The 16,602-nt window shown below is 39.6% G+C and overlaps 1 protein-coding gene and 1 pseudogene across 4 annotated transcripts in view; both read right to left on the bottom strand.

Annotated features, from left to right (window-relative positions):
* The window catches only part of Arid1b (AT-rich interaction domain 1B), a 461,162-nt gene that overhangs the window by 16,130 nt on the left and 428,430 nt on the right, over positions 1-16,602 (bottom strand). For 2 of the 4 annotated variants that reach the window (XM_023712185.1, XM_023712187.1), the window contains exons 11-15: positions 16,368-16,526; positions 10,247-10,456; positions 7,261-7,465; positions 2,828-2,966; positions 2,402-2,574 (exon numbers count right to left, since the gene is read on the bottom strand). In XM_023712185.1, coding sequence (XP_023567953.1) covers positions 2,402-2,574; positions 2,828-2,966; positions 7,261-7,465; positions 10,247-10,456; positions 16,368-16,526 — 886 coding nt within the window. The remainder of the gene's footprint in view (positions 1-2,401; positions 2,575-2,827; positions 2,967-7,260; positions 7,466-10,246; positions 10,457-16,367; positions 16,527-16,602) is intronic. The other 2 variants (XM_023712186.1, XM_023712188.1) reach the window with 2 other exon arrangements.
* On the bottom strand, positions 13,077-13,229 carry LOC111815999 (annotated as a pseudogene).

Raw genomic sequence — 16,602 nt, 5'->3', positions numbered from 1 at the left:
CTCTCTCTCTCTCTCTCTCTCTCTCTCTCTCTCTCTCTCTCAAATAAATAAAAAATAAAAAAAAAAAATGTTCTGCCTTGCATCCAGTACTAAGAAAAATAGCTACCTGTAACATTACAAAGCTGTTGACTTTCTGAGCTTACATATTTGTTGCATGCTCTGCAAAATCCTTACTTAGAATAAGTAGCCCTGAAGCCCTTGAAAGGGAAAAATTATGGATTACTTTGCTTTATTAACAGCTATCTGAATTATTTACAAAATAATTATAAACCTCAGTTGTTTAGTGGTATGTCTCCAATATTAAAATTTTTGAGATTCATTTTCATTAGTCCACACTTGTGAAAGCCAAGGCTTTGGACTTTATGCTTCTCTTTATGCATAAACTATAACAAGAAATTTATCCAACATGTAAATATCACACAGGTATTATTATTATTATTATTATTATTATTATTATTTTGGTGGAACTTGGAATTGAACTCAGGCCCTTGCACTTGCCAGGGAAGTGCTTATTCCACTGAGCCATCTCCCTGGCCCCTCACACAGGTATTATTTTTTTTCCCCATAATTAATTATTGAGAGACAAATAGCAATGAGACAGTTTCAAATCAAACTGGTATGACAGTTTCAATAAGTAACACATTGCATACTCTCTTCCTAGTGGTTATTTGCTGTACAAGATGCAGACATGATATCCTATTTACAAACACTATTACAACAAATCCCCCTATTCATTAAGAGAATGTAACTATATATCTATCCTAACCATTTTGAATACACAGATACAAAATGGACATTCATGTGTATCCCCTTTTTTGTTTAGTTCTGTCATTTGAATATTATAGGTGTGTAAACTCAGCAAAATATTCTAAGAGTCCAGTAGTCCATAATAGTATTGGGTTTTCCTCTTGATTGGCAGTGTCAGAAATTGCTGACCTGAGTCCCCTATAGCTCAACATAACACCATGGACGAGGTATTATTATTTAAAGGATCCTAGAGTAAGTACTCCTAGAAAATTCTTATTTACAACTTTCTATGTGTTTTTTTAAGTAATACTCACATCCTATCTCAATTTCATAGGACCCAACTGCATTTGGAAGGATGCCAAAAAACAAACTACCAGGTTTTCAACTGGAACTGACCTGCCGAGGGAGGAGCCAACAAGGCAATGTCTCACCCGCAAGCCCCTTGGCAAGCATTAAGGAACAGCTTACCCTAATGTGTCCAAGGCTAAGCTATCCAGGAATGCTCCTCCACTTTGTTTGTCAATAAACTCATTAATCTCACAGTGGCAGGTACTGTTTCTTTGCTCAGTGGTCCAAAAATCACACCTAATTCCAACCTCTTCCCAGCTTCCAGACATGAGGAACACTAGGCAGCAACTTGACTTCCCTCTAGATCCTACTCCCTCCCTAGCTGTCCGCCTTGCAGCCAGACATGTCTTTCTATCACCATCACTGTGCTTGACAGCACCAATGTGCAATCCACCAGAACCTCCAAAACATGTAGCTATAGTCCCTTCTCCACTGCTGGTGTCTCTGTTATCTCTCCCTAAACTACTACATCCCACCATTCACCCTCATCTCTTTCTATGCATGCTTTACAATGGCCAGTTATCTACTTATTTTCACAAAAATCATGTCATCTCCACGTAACATCTCTCCCCTGGTAAAAAAAAAAAAATCCCAAAGTCATCAATTTGCCATAAAGACAGAAAGACTCTGGCCCCAAATGGCCAACACCCTCAGCTTGTGCGCCTCACACCCACTGTACTCCAGGTACTTGTTCCCGCCTGGCAGGGCTCCTGCCCTCTCTACTTTCCTCATCTGACTCTTCAGCAGGTAACTGCCATCTCAGAGTCTTCCCCTCAGAGTAGCTGATCTTCCCAGATTCTCTGCCTCCCACTGTCACACCAAGCATCACTGCTACCTGTATCCTTTTTCATTTTTCTTCTACTGGCCATGATCTTTAATTATACATTTGTAGTGCTTAAGTTATATTTGGGTATTTTTTTTCCTTCCTAAGACTCTGGTAGCTGAAAATAGAGACAAACCTGTGATTTACCATCATGCTCCTAGCGCCCAGCATTGTCCCGCTCACACTGACGCAACAGCGTTGGGGATGCCAGATCATACACATGAATGCCCGCACCAGTAGCTGCTCACCACTCTTCCAAGATGCATATTCATTAATTTAACTAATCTTTATAACACCTTTGAAGCAAGCCCTGTCATGTTCCCAATTTCTGGGTGAGGAAAGTAAGGCACAGAGGTGCTAGATACTTCTTCCAAGGGCGTAGACTGAGGGTAGGAATGTGGGAGCTGTCAGGCCTCAAGATACTCTGAATGAGTAGGTGAACTAGTTATAAAGCAGCAGAGGGGTGACATCCCTCGACCATACCTTTTCTCATTCCACCAAAGGGGTCCTTGTTGGGTTCATAGGGCATCCTGCCCATCATGTCTGGCATGCTCATGCCCTGCTGGTATGGGGCATTTGGAGTCATAGAATTCCTTTTGGGGAATGTTGAATCACTCACATCTGAGAATGGGTCATGCACACTGATTGTACTGCTTCTGAAGAGATAAAAAATGAAAGCTTAATGATATAGCAGGAGTTACCTCCTAAAATACTAGAAAGTAAACCAGTCTCCCAATTTATAAATGTAAAAGTCATTCAAAATAAATTCCACAAGCAAAACTAGTACTGATCAATATTTAAAAACTCACTGGGGAAAGTCACTTTTATTTTCTATGAAGTTTGCTCCCAAACAATCAAAAGACAATACAAATCGGATTTTGCATGGCTTATGGAGTTCTCTGAACATACCTTCCACCTTGCATTGGGGCAATCTGTCCATGAGGGGTAGAAGCTGGGGTAGGTGGCTTCAGGTCACCTGGAACCTCTGCCATGGAGTTGCTGCCTGTTGACTGTGGCGTCTGTGGGCCTTGTAAGGATCCTGAGTTAGCTGAAATGATCAAGAGAAAGGGGTGGGAGAAAAATAATAAAAAGCTGTTAGGCATTGAAACCTTTATTCCAGTGTTGTCTATACTGGAGATATTCAATGTAAATAATGAGGATGGAATTTTTGGTACCTCAATTAATGGACAGTATAATTACTGTACTCTTTTAGAAAAAAATTATAAAACTTAGCCCCTAGTCTTGGGCAATGAGAAATGCATAATTAAAAAGCAACAATACACATTAATAATGCACCTTATGTCATTTTAATACCATCCAAAACCTGGATGTCTACTGTCTATTCTCTCAGGCCACCTCTCTCCTTTCGGCTTCCACTCCCCCGCCACCACTGCTGTACTGGGGATCGATCTTAGCTTCTTGCGCATGGTAGGGAAGCACTCTACCACTGAGATACTGAGATACATCCATAGCCTTAACATGCTTGTTTTTAGAGCTAGGATCAGATTTGTTATTAAAAAACACAAGTCATACTGGGTTTGAGATGTTAATATGTCTGTTTGCTTTGAGATTTTGCTTTAACTATCATTACATTATAATAACACAGATTAGAATTGAGCAGTTTTTTCAAAACTCAAGTGGGACTCTTAAAAAATTGATTAACTTTGTAAAACAATGTATTTTGTGATCTTCTAGCATAGTCCTTAGTATGTGAGTTGTGTAAAACTTACTTGCTTGGTTTATTGGTTAAACAAGTACCTACTGAAGGAGTAATGGACCTATTGTATTTCAGGCTCCTTTCTAATAGCTAGATAGGCAAGTTCCACAAACTAACAAGATGAGAGCCTCTACCCTCATGGGGAACACAAATAACACATTTAGAACTGCAACCAACATAGAATTATTGCTAATAAAGATTATAACATTACCATATTACTGGTTATACTTCCTTTTCTCTGAAGTGCTCAAGTCTCACTAAATTAACCCTATTCACATTTTACCTCAGAGGAGATGGAGGTTAAACAAATTCTACATTATGAACTGTGGAGTCAGAAATGGAAATGAGTATCACATTTACTTAGAAAGTCTGTCAGATACAGACATTTCCGACATTTCCAGCTAGATCAGGGCTGCTGGTCTTTGCTCTGATGTGTGACACTGTGTGCTTGAGACTGGGACACTCAAGGAAATTCTGACATGTGTGAAATACTAATGCAGGTATTTCAGAACTAATGCCTGCTTATATACCAAACTTCGGTGAAAACCCAAAAACACACGTTAAGAAAGTAGACTATGATAAAAGAATAAAGTAGCCTATTATAAATACGTAAGGGTATGCAGACATGATGGCCCATACAGTGCTGCAGATGAAAAACTATTTCCTTCTTAAATCAGGCACAGACTCCACATCAGCCTGGATAGCTTCCCTGGAAACATGACTTATGAGACTGATTTCAGAATGGCCCTTATTTACAAGTATTCACATTTACAGTTAATAAAAAAAAAAGTTCTCTTTTGCTAGTGTTTTTCTTTTCCTTTCAGGAAAAAGAATGAATTCAACTTCTTGCAACTCCATTACTAGAGAAGGTTGGCACTGCTCTCTCAGACATCCCTACCTTTTGCCAGAAGCTACAAATGTATACTCTAAAGTAAACAATAGAAAGGTTACTTAAGGTTAAGTACATTCACACACTTCAGACAGAAGAGCCAGGCTCCTAGCTGGGATCATAATTTATACAACATGAACCTGGTGCCCTAGTTGTGGCCGGCAGTGGTGTACAGTGGTGTAGGGGTGTGGGGGAGAAGGCTGAAGGGAACAGCTGATGTGTCCCAGCACGAGTGACTAGAGGTCAATCAGAGGGCACCTCTGTTTATATCCGACCCTCTTTCTCATTTATCTTCCACTGAGGATTCCCTAGTTGGATTCATGACAGCTCTTGTGACATCATCTGTCAGCTAATAATAGAAATTCAGTCAGCCACCTGTCAGCTAAGATGGATGGGTTTTTGGTTACAGACTTACTAATTTGAAGTGGAGCTTCCTTGTCCCTCCCTGCCTTTCTCCTCCCAGGTGGCCTCTGAGATCCCTCTTCCCTACAGTGTGCACAGCCACCTAGAGGGGTAATTTCTAGATTGGAACTCTTCACAACTCCTACAGGTTCGGTGTGAGGAGATCCCACAGATGCTTTAGACATGTAGCTCATACCCCAAGGCCTAGCTAGATTCCTTTTGTTGCTCCTGGAGGCTCAGTGTGCCTCTACAACGTGGCCCCAAAGATGAAGGACTTCAGGTCTCTAGCAATTAGCCTGGAGCCAGAGGAGCCATGTCAAATCAAAACCAGACCAGTGACCCATGATTCGTGGTGCTCTTAGCCAAGTGATTTAGGAATTTATTGGTTCAAAAATCACTAGAAAAAAATTCATAATGCTTCTTATAAATCTTTTTAGCTTGCTTGAATGTGCTAGTAAGGAACATATTATAACATTTTTAAGGTAAAAATGACTTCAAAAAACATGTACTTTTGATGGAAATTAGTTTAAAAAGATTATATAATCAGATCCTGACATGGAAAACAATAATTTATTTTTTGGTTTTGACAATAAAAATGATTCAGAGACACTTGCCTCAATGACAGTCCAAAAATGAGAGAAGCCCCTGTTGTGTGCATGGGGTGAAGGTCTGGCTCTGGACTACAGGGACACTGATGTGTGCTACCCACCCTCTGGTTTCCGTGAGGTCTGGAGCACTCTGCAGGGGGCTCTCCAGGTCGGACACTGACTTCACTGTCAAGACCAAGAGAAACTGTTTCTACTACCTCCTATGTGACAGGAAGGACCATGGCTCCATCTGGACCAAGAAGTGCATAAGCAATGCAATCTCTTTTGTGCCATTAAAATGATAATCTTGCCATAAAGGCAGCAGTTCAGAAAAGGGGGAGAGGAAAGAGCCAGCTATTAGGAGAACAAGGCCTCTGCTTTCTGGAGGATCTGTGCCTCAGCAGGGCTTCCTGTACCAGGGCTGAGGCACGCTGTGAGAGCTATTCTCTATGCACAACTGCAGACCATTCAGGGACACAAGTTCTTTCCTGGCAAATAAAATACACCCTTAGATCTTTGCAGATATCACCACTTTGGTCCCTACACCCCACTGGGTTTTTATTTTGGAAAAATAGCTTCAGAGCTGTTCACAGGCAGCTTCTTTCATTCTGTGAACTGAATATAATGTGTGATTTTAAAAATTCTATTTCTCAGTTTTTCAGGTACACCCTAAGTGGCAAAGACTTAGAATCCTGAAGGGTGGTGTTAGTGTGGAGGATTTCTCTCTGTACTCGGAATTTATAGGTCTAAAGTTAGGTGTATTCACTGCAAGTGTACTTTGGGCATAAATATATTTACATGAGCCACTCTGATTGACAAGGGCTGTTTGTTAACTGAGACAACACCTAGAGGAAACCATTAAAAGGGAAATGACTTACTTTTCTGGCTTCTAGGCATAAACACCTGATCTGTCATAAAAGCTTTTCCACACAGGACCAGTGGCCAGACATAGACAGAGAATGGAGGGATTTACCCACATTAACTCACAATGACAAACTAAGGATAATGCCAGTTTACTACTTTAACTAGTATCAGTTTTTAGGATATATGACTGAGTAATTTCTAATTTGAAATCCTAATACAACAAAGACCAGCAGGAAAGTCATAAGGAATGACAGGTCTCTGAGAGGCAGGGAGACACAAACAGCATTTGGCAGTGCCTGTGGGCACAGAGGTGTAAACTGCAAGGCTTGTGACTCTGGTCTGGGCCACAACTGATTGGAATTTCAGAAACAGGATACAGGCATCTCTACCATGGCAGCTCATAGAATTCCCTCGGTGAGAACTGCTTGGTAGGGGACATAAAAACTAAGTCCAAATTTTGTTTTGCTAAAATATATAGCTAAGTGTCACGGGCTGAGGAAGAGCTGATACAACCTACCTGTTGGGCCTATAGGATGGCACTGTCCAGTTAAATGGAATATTCAAAATATTCAAAAATAAAGAAATAAAGGCATATAGCTCAGAATCCAAAGTGTAATTTGATTAAATAAGACAAGGAAAAGATAGTGCCTTCAAAGTGCTGACTGCAAGTAGCAATATCCCCAATTTATTTATTTTCTCTTAAAGCACTTCCAAGGGGTGGCAGTCCACTCACACAACACAGTGAGACCTCATTTCCTCTGGAAAATCCGAAGTCCTCTCTTAGCTCTACTTCTCTGCCTTTCCTGCACAGCTGGCCAGCCTCCGGCTCCTGTCATGTGCTGCCTTTGGCTCCCCTTGGCCCAGCTGTAGCACTGCCACTTACCAGGAGATGGCGGCTGAAGCTTGGGCTGCTTCTTTGTGTCTCCAGTGCTGAAGACTTCTGGTGGGGGCTCCTCCCCTCTTTCAATCTTGCACTCAAAGGCAAACAGGTACTGAATATACTGCTTTTTCAGGGAGCTTGCTGCGCTGCTTGAAGTACCAACATTTAGGTTGGTTGCCAGCTCACGCCACTTCTTGTTTTTATTAACCTAGAAAAAAAAAAAAAAAGGGCAGGATCACTGGTTTGCAGCAAAATGGCTTGTTTAAAGCCAGGAGACAAAAGAACACTTAATGTCTTGGTTTACTTTTTTCATTTGCCTCTTTTAACTAATGTTCATTATTCCCACTCAGTAGTGCACAGACAGCACTCACAGTAATAAAGTCATTAGGGAACCTGCTGATCACTACAGAAAGGCACTCTTGCCAGTCTTCTGAGGGGTGCATCTCCTAGCGCCTCACACAGGCTCTTCTTGAGCTGCTCCTTGAGCAAATGAATACACCCATTAATACTCATTCATATCCCACGACTAATGAAGAAAAAGGTCTAAAAACTAATTTAGAGAGCAACAGCTGCCCTCCTTTGCAGTTTAAGTGTTTGAACACTGATAGGAAATCAATGCTCCCTCCCATCAGCTCTCAGGTGGGCTGTAGCACTGGTTTGTCCTCTCCCTGGAGCAGGGGTGGTGAACCAATGGTACATGTGCGGAGGCAGGATTAGCAGCACTAAAAACTTAAAAGGTTCAACACAATTGCTCTAGCAGCTTCTTGTGGCAAAGGCAGAGGTGGCCCTGAAGCAAAGGTCCATGAGATTCCTTCACCAAATGCTGCCAACTTAAAATCCCAACACAGTGCCATCACTCCCTACAGGGGCTGCTTTTCCACTACTTCAGCAGCCAGGGGAGGGCACAAATGTTTATTGTGTGTGTGTTGTTCAATACTATCCAGTATCTGAATCTACTCAGGCTAGAGATGCCACCACTGCAAAGGTGAGGAAGTAAAGAGGTGAGCGGGATCCAGAAATGTTACATAAAGATTTGGGATATGATTTCAGCCTTTTTATTCCTTCTTGGGAACAGGTTATGAAAGGTTAAACACATGAATGAAACATGAAGATGTGCAGATAACATGTGGAAGGCTGTGCCCACTGATGCCTGCTTTGTGGCCTAACAAGATAATGGTTAAAGGGACAGTGATTCAAACTTTTTCACAAAGCTTTTTAAATTTATTTAGACTAAATGGTACATAATAAACAAGTCACGGAATGCTCAAGGACACATCTCTCTTGGCTCTTAATACTAAGCTGCGAAGAATATGCCTGGGGCTTGCTCAGAGGTGGCAAACACACTGCTTGGCACACCATGAGAAGCAAGGCTTTGAGCTCATCTGAGTATGGGTGCAGCAATCTGCTCTCAAGTATATCTACTGCCCCCTCAGTAGAAAGAGAAATAAGATGTGTGATACTGCCTCCCAAGTGCACCAGCTACATGCAGGGCAGCCAGATTTTTATCTATAGACTTGACTTGGTAATATATGCTGCTGGGGCAGGTAACTGGATAACAGCTATACTACAGTGGCCTGATGAATGGCATCTAACTGTGTCATACGCTTGCTGATTTTAAAGTCTCTGTCTCAAGAGGAGGTGCAGGGGAGTTCAAGAGCTGAGGGAGGAAGTGGGAAGTTCAGGTGTGGGCCAAGATGTATGATTGGGTCATGCCCTTTGCTGATGACCACTCACATGAGGTCTGCATCACAAAATTTCACATATAATTATGCTGATTCCTGGAGTTAGTTTATGATATAGGCCTCAGTTCTCCCATGCGATGGTTAGTATCTACATGAAGGGCTCACAATCCCTCCTGAAAGACCCAGAAGTGCTGCACTGAGTAATGGTAGGCCTCCAGTGATACTTTTGAGTGAAAGGACTCATCTCGACTAGTAAGTGACTTCTACAATCTTGCTGGGTACCAGGTGCCTAATTCTGCCTATTCTTAGGGCCCCAGACTACTTTGATGTGGGTGTGAAGTAAGGAGGACAGCTTAAAAAATTCACCCAGGTGATTTTTACACACAATTAATATATAAAACTACTGGGAGATGGAAAGATGACATGTTTTGGATTCAGAAAGACCCGGCCCAGCTACTTACCACATGAATGTCCTTGGGCCACTACACTACTGAACCACCAAGAGTCTCCTTATCTATTCTTTGCAGGTACACAAAAAGTAAAGACCACAGTAAGATACCAATGCAATGATGGTTCCATTATCTGTTTCTATGTCAAGACACATCCCTGCCAACTACACTCCTTATTAAAAAACAGCAGGGTTAGGGTAAGCAAAGTGGCATGCCCAGGGCATGAGATCTTGGGGATACTCTGAGAGCTATGCAAGCACCAGTGGGCATGTGCACAACCCATACTGAGCAGCTCCATGAATGCTGCATGTAGGTGCTTCTCCCACCACCCTGACTCTAGTCCAAGCCTTGCTGAAAATCAGAGCACGGGCCTTCTTCCTGCTCAGGAATTAAGGATATGGCTTCACTAGCGTGATTTAAGTTCTTTTAGTAAGTTTTCTGGATAGAAGGAAAAAGTGAATTTAATTTACATATGATCCAGATAATTAATTCATTCACTTATCAAATATTTCTGCTTTCTACAAACTCATAGCAGATACTAGAGGATTCTAGAGCTGCCAGAGAACTTAAAGAAAAATCTAGTGTAACTGTCTGATTTTTCAGATAAAGAAACTGGGGTCCAAATAAATGACCTGTTGTCATAACATTGGAATTGGTGGCAGAGCTAGGGTCCTCAATTTTTTCTTCTTCTAACACACATATACAGGTCTCATTAAGGTGATTATCCACAGGTTTTGCTTTTCCTTCATGAGAAAAAAACTTGACTGTATGTAGTACAAAACAAAAAACAAAACAAAATGTAATGCCTGCTATAAGAGTCTATCTGTAACAATGTCTTCTTTATTCACCTATTCTTACCTGTGCCAAGCCTCCAATCTCTTTGACACAAACATAGAGTCTGAACAGATCCAGGGGCTTTTTGCCCACTGCGGGCAGACTGGAGACAGGGGAGCCCCTCTCTTCCATGAAAGTCAGGTATCGGTCGACCCACAGCTTCCTTTCTGGCTCATTCCCCAGCTCATACACCTTTGTGATCTTCTCCCCTGTGGTGGTGGATGAGCTGGACTTCTGGTGCCAAAAGGAGCATGTGGTCATGGGGGATGAAGGGTAGGGGGAAGGGAAGAAGGTGAGAAAAAAGCAATGAGCTAATAAATATAAGAAGATTATAAAGCTACTGCTATCACACAACAATTAGGAATGAAGGCTACTAGTTCAGGCACAAACTATACATTTTCTTAATTAAAAATTTACTTTTGACTTTTAAATAAAAAGGCCCAAACTCCCCCTTTTTAGACACTTAAAACACTAAAGCAAAAATAAACAGTCTTCTTAACTTTGACCTAAGCATTGAATCCCAGAAGGCAAGATTCCAATTAAGTCTTGTGTAATTTTTAAAAACAAAATGGTGCTAACTCAGAGAATGGTTAAAGTGAATCAAAAATTTCACATGTAATATCATAGGGCTTCCAAGCTAACTGCACTCCTAATTTTTCTTGTCAAAACAAGAATAGCTAATGTGTGTCTTCATGAAAATTTTAACATATAGTGCTTGCTGAAAAATATAATGTGGGTTGCAAGGCAGAGCAACCATGGTATAGCCCCAAACTTATTGGAGAGCTTTACAAATAAATGGATGGTCAAAGCTTTGGGACTTGATAACTAGCTTTCAGTACTCATAATTCCCTATACTTCTTTGTCAAAGTAAGGTATTATTAAATTATTAGAATAGCCTTTTAAAAACATATTGCTTTGGAATCTATGCTCAAATTACTTACTGATCACATTCTCAGCACATCTATGGATAAATATATACATTTACTTTTATGTATATGTGTTGATGTGTGCCTGCTGCTCATACGGGTACTGTAATTCTCAGTCTTTGATGTACCTGATTATATGACACTAAAACATTACCCAGAGTCAATCCTCTGGATTATATCATCTCCACAGGTAACTCAGATCTAAATAGCCTGATTGTATTTCTTTCTCATCTTTTCTCTATCTGTGTATATATTTGTAATATTTGCAATATAGAGCTCACTGTGCAAAATCACTGCTAAATCCTCAATAAATATCTCCTTGGGCCAGGGATATAGCTCAGCTCAGTGCCATAAGTACCTTCCTGGTAATTGCAAGAGCTACTATTTTAGGCAGAGATTTTTAATTTTTCCTTTTATTTTTCTTAATTTAGCATGGTATAACTTAAAGCATACATTTCAAATCCAGGGGCTTGAGTAACCTGATGACCACTGTGGTTAGATGTCTCTCAAAGTGATCCCCAGTAAAAGCCAGGCCCTAAGAAAGGACACCTACAGATACAGCTCTCAGAGCTGCTAGAGTAGCCACTTTCCCTCTAACAGGCCATACTCCAAAGCCATTTTAGTTGAACATTGGGCCTTTGGCTTTAAAATCACTAAGCCATAAAATCTATACATAAAAGATTAAAAAAAGGTTGATACAGTTGTTTAAAATAAAGAATGTTTTTAAAAAAATGTATTTAGTACAGGATCTACAGGGTCTCACTACACAGATTGGACTCATAGCGATCTTCCTGTTTTCAGCCTCCCAAGTGCTGGGATTACAGGTGTGCACCACCATGCCCAGTCTCAGTTGCTGTCTCAGTGTGGATTGGGGGGTGGGGCTGGCACTGCTCGCCGGGGATCAAACCAGTTCCCTGTCCCTTCCTAAGCAGGCGCTTTAGTCTGCTGAGCTATCTGGCCAGCCCTAGAAATGTTTAAAAAATAGTATAATCTTTTAGAACTATGGTATTAAGGTTAAACAAATCACATAGAAATTACCTTAGATAAAAATAAAAAAAATATATATTTAATATTTGTGTTTATATATAATATATACATTCAGAGGCTGAAGATATGGCTCAGTGGCATAAACATCTGCCTGGAAAGTGCAAGGTCCCTAGTTCAATCACCAGGACCAAAGAAGGAAAAAAAGAAAAAGAACAATATACACATTCAGAATATATAAAACATTATATATCCAAATGATAAGTCTTTAAAATTCATTTTTCATACTTTTTTAAATCTAAGGATTGAGTAGGAACGGAAACTGAACATGACACTGTTCCTACACTGTAACACTGTATCTTTAACAAGATGGTTATTACAAGGTAAGTGTCAGTATTGAATTTTTTTGGGTGGTTACACCAAAAAAGGGGGGATACACTTCTCAAATATCAAAATTTGAAATATGAACATCAGGGAAAAACACTATCTGCAACAATCTGTGATACAAAAGAATCTTTCATTTTACTTGTGAATAACCAGGTGGGAAAGTTTAAGATTCAATTTAAGGATAAGAGGAATAAAATAATCACTGCAGTTTTAAATTACTCCAACTAGCTCTTCCAATACACTGTGTAAGGTCCAGCTGTCATTTCTGGCCTGGTCCTCTCTATGCTCAAACTGGGGAAGGCGTCAGGATGAATCGCTAATCAAGCATAAAGGAATAAGGTGAAGAAATGTTGGCTTCTGCTTTTGAAAGGAGAAAATTCTTGTAACTGAAATAGGCCTAGATAATGCTTTACTTGTCTGTCTACAGTTTAACTTTTTCCATCTTCATTAACTTGTGCTATCTCAAATCTAAAATTAGAAAAAAATGAAGATGATACTTAATAGTTTGATTGAATAATTTTAAGATCTTCCATGAAGCATTTTTTATGGCACTGTAATGTAGGAAAATGCCTGTGTCCATAATGGAAGTGGTCAGGCTTTTGTATAAGCCCTGTAAAATCCTGACCTAGGTCTTAAACCACCATCTCACTTTTTCTTTTCTTTGTAGCACTTTACTACACTTGATCTTAGCCAAAAGGCCGAGAAGCGATCTTTGTAGCACTTTATTACATAGTGTGTAAAACTGTGTTTTGCAGGTAGTTATTTGATATTCACTCTTTCTACTAGTCTTGAAGTTCCTCCTAGTTCTGAGCTGTTCACTCTTAGCACAGTGTCCTGCACTGATGGCCCTCCATAGGTATTTGTTCTATCAATATCCAAACAGATAAAAAAGCATGGACATGTCTGCAGCATTCAAATAAGAACCAACAGCTGGTTCAAAACTCCTACATGCAGTATGTCAAAGAGCAAGTGTGATGTGAATATGGAGGCAACATAAGCCTGCAGGCTGAAACAGAGTCTGCTCACTGTTAGCATCTTTCACTCCCAGGTCCAAGGGCAGTTCATGAGCCAAATTACTATCAGGCAGGATTTAGGTGTTTGAACAGAGAAAAAGAACATGAGGAGAAACAAGAGGCTCTTGCATGTACATCAACATGCTCCTCATTGAGTGGGCTCAACTCATTCCTGACTAGTCTCTCTAGATAGTAGCCAAGAAAAATCATATAGGTGAAAAGTCTTTACCCACTGAAAAACAGGCAAGCAATTAACCCTGATAAAGACTTCTGGGCAACTTTTCTGGGTGACTAAGGACTATCTAGTACTGCTTCAGTATTGCAAAAACTGTGTCCTACTGTTCTGAAACTTATGGAGGCAGAAAAGGAATGGAAAATGCAGAAAGATTTCAGCAAGACAGTCTTATGGAGCCATAAATGTTTTCCTTACATATATTTAATTAAACTTAAAAGTAAGTTTTCCCAAGCCTTTTAGGCAGATTTACATTTCGCAGTTTTTACCATGTGCATATATATATATATATATATATATATATATGGACAAAAAAGTTTATTTTTATTTTAGAATGTTTTGTAACAAAACAATATTGGTCTATAGCACACTGTCAAAGCAACTGCAGCTTTTGTATTTTCTCTATTTCAGGCCTGCTGTTAGAAAGGCTTTATTAAGGACACTATTAAGAGCAATTTTGAGAAGCACAAATTGCAGTGGTATCTCAGAAAGAACAAGTATTTCTGAATTGCATGTATTTGCAGTGATCTGATAGCACAGATGATATTAAGTCCTTCATTACACTCTCTTTTTGTCTCTTTCCTGAATTATCATCTCATTAAAAGAAAAAGTCACCATGTTCACAATATATAGCTAGAGTTTAACCTCTCCCACTTTGGCAAAGCCAGCTTCTCTTGTCCTTATCTAACACTACAGCTATACATTTGCTTATAATTCTCAAATAAAAAAAATCATGGTACAGGAAGAGAGGATGTAGGTAGAAATACTTTAAAAATGAATGTGCAATTTCAAGTGTAATTGTATTATAATCAGAAAATGCGGTCAACAATTTGGTTTGCTTAAGACAAGAATTTCCTACAGCACTCACTAGAGACAATCTGTGTAGCAAGTTAAGAGTACAATACTCATCTCAGTGATTCTTTATAATTCTGAGATCAGTAAGATGAACATATAACAAGATTTAGTAGCAGTTTTTGTTTTTAGTAAGTAATCATTCTTAATTATCATCTTAAATTTTAAAGATTAGTATTTTCAATCTCTGAAGTTGTCCCTCAGCCAACATACAAATGTTTTTGGAAAGCTATCTGATTTCTACTTGATTCAAAATGTTTTTGCCTGTTATAGAGAAAGTAAGTAAGTAAGTAAGTAAGTAAGTAAGTAAATAAGTAAGTCAGGGTTGGTAATGGGAAGAACTGCACAAAATTGGCTGCCTTCTGAGACTCAAAGCAAATAATACAAAGCAATCCAAAGGAAGTGCCCTGGTTCTCCTTCCCCCTCGCTCTGCTCCACTCAGGGTGGCAAAGCTGAAATACATCTACAGGGCAGGCAAGAATGCAGGGCACCAATCCTTCCTCTGAAAAGGAAAAGGGCTGGTTACACCAGAGCTTCATGCAAACTTCACAAACATTTACTAGAACAACCAATTCTTCAAACCATCAAACTCTTTCTGTCTAACCCAGTGAATGGATAAGTAACAGCAGCCTCTTTTTGGATTTTGACTAGATTGCCAGATCTTGCACAGTGAGGGTCTTCTTCCCTCCTACTCACTTTGCCTGAGCTGTGCTCTTCAATACATCCTCTTACAAAAATTACCGTGTTAATTAAGCCTTCTTGGCAACTAACTGCATGCTAAGGTTTTTAAAAAATATCTTTTGGTTTCCTATATGAATATAAAATAAAAGTTACTACTATATATTACTTATTTTTTTTAAATGGCACAGAACTTCTTAACTAGGAAAATAAAGGCCTAACTCTAAGATCAGAAGAACATTAAGGTTTAAATATATCTGATATGTACATGAGCATTTCAGTTACTTAGATATCATATGAAAATCAACACTTTTTTTCAAGAATACCAGCGGTCTTGTGCAGAACACCGTTTCTCTTTTTCAACTGACTCCAATGTAGTTACACTCTATTAATCTTAACATTTACATGCGCTAATATTTCTATAACTTCATTGTTAATTTCAGACATATTATCCCAAAATGCAACAGGCTTATGTCATGCTAAAACATACCCAGATTTTGTAACATTTACACATTTGTTTTAGGCATAGTTTAAAATAAGATGCTTTAGATGGAACAGCCCATGACAAACAAGTCAGGGGACAAATGTGTCATTTAGTCCACAACTATAATTATATCCCATGTAATCAGAGAAATAAATCATTTGAAGGGTCCTCCGTGACTTTTTTTTTTTTTTTTTCTCAGAACCGGGGATCGAACTCTGGCCCTTGCGCTTGCCAGGGAAGCGCTTATCCACTGAGCCGTCTCCCCGGCCCTCTGTGAGTGTACATTTTATCTCTGTGTGGAGGACTCTGGGCCCAGCACCAACAGTGCATTTTTTTTTTTTTAACAGAGATGCTTCTTCATCACATAGCAGCTGTCATTACCAGAAGTCAACTTCTACAATGCACACAAACTCTACTCATTTTGTTACTAATGCAATTATATATAAAGAAAACTTTTTCATAGATTAATAATGAAGAAAAAGTCTCATAAAACAAATCAACAAGCAAGCATTAAAGTAGAATTAATTAATTATCCAAAAACCTCCCCCCCAAAAAAACAAAAAAGTAAAAAACAACCAGAGCCACTTACAGGGCTTGATGGAGTCTTTGGCCAGCCTGGGCTGCTAATGCTATCGCTCTCATCTCCATGAAAGGAGGAGATGCTAGCAGAGCTGGGGGACATTGGGGAAGGGACTGGCAGGTTGCCTGGGGTTGGGGGCTGAGAAATACCCTGAGAGCTGTAGCTATCCTGTGGTAGAGGAATAAAAAAAAAAAAAAGACAAAGGTAGGGCAAACTTTATTTAAAATAACAAAAAATACATCCA

This window comes from Octodon degus, unplaced genomic scaffold (assembly GCF_000260255.1).
Source record: "Octodon degus isolate 3935 unplaced genomic scaffold, OctDeg1.0 scaffold00024, whole genome shotgun sequence".
In the NCBI taxonomy this organism is placed as follows: Eukaryota; Metazoa; Chordata; class Mammalia; order Rodentia; family Octodontidae; genus Octodon; species Octodon degus.
This window is presented reverse-complemented; position numbering and strand designations above follow the sequence as displayed.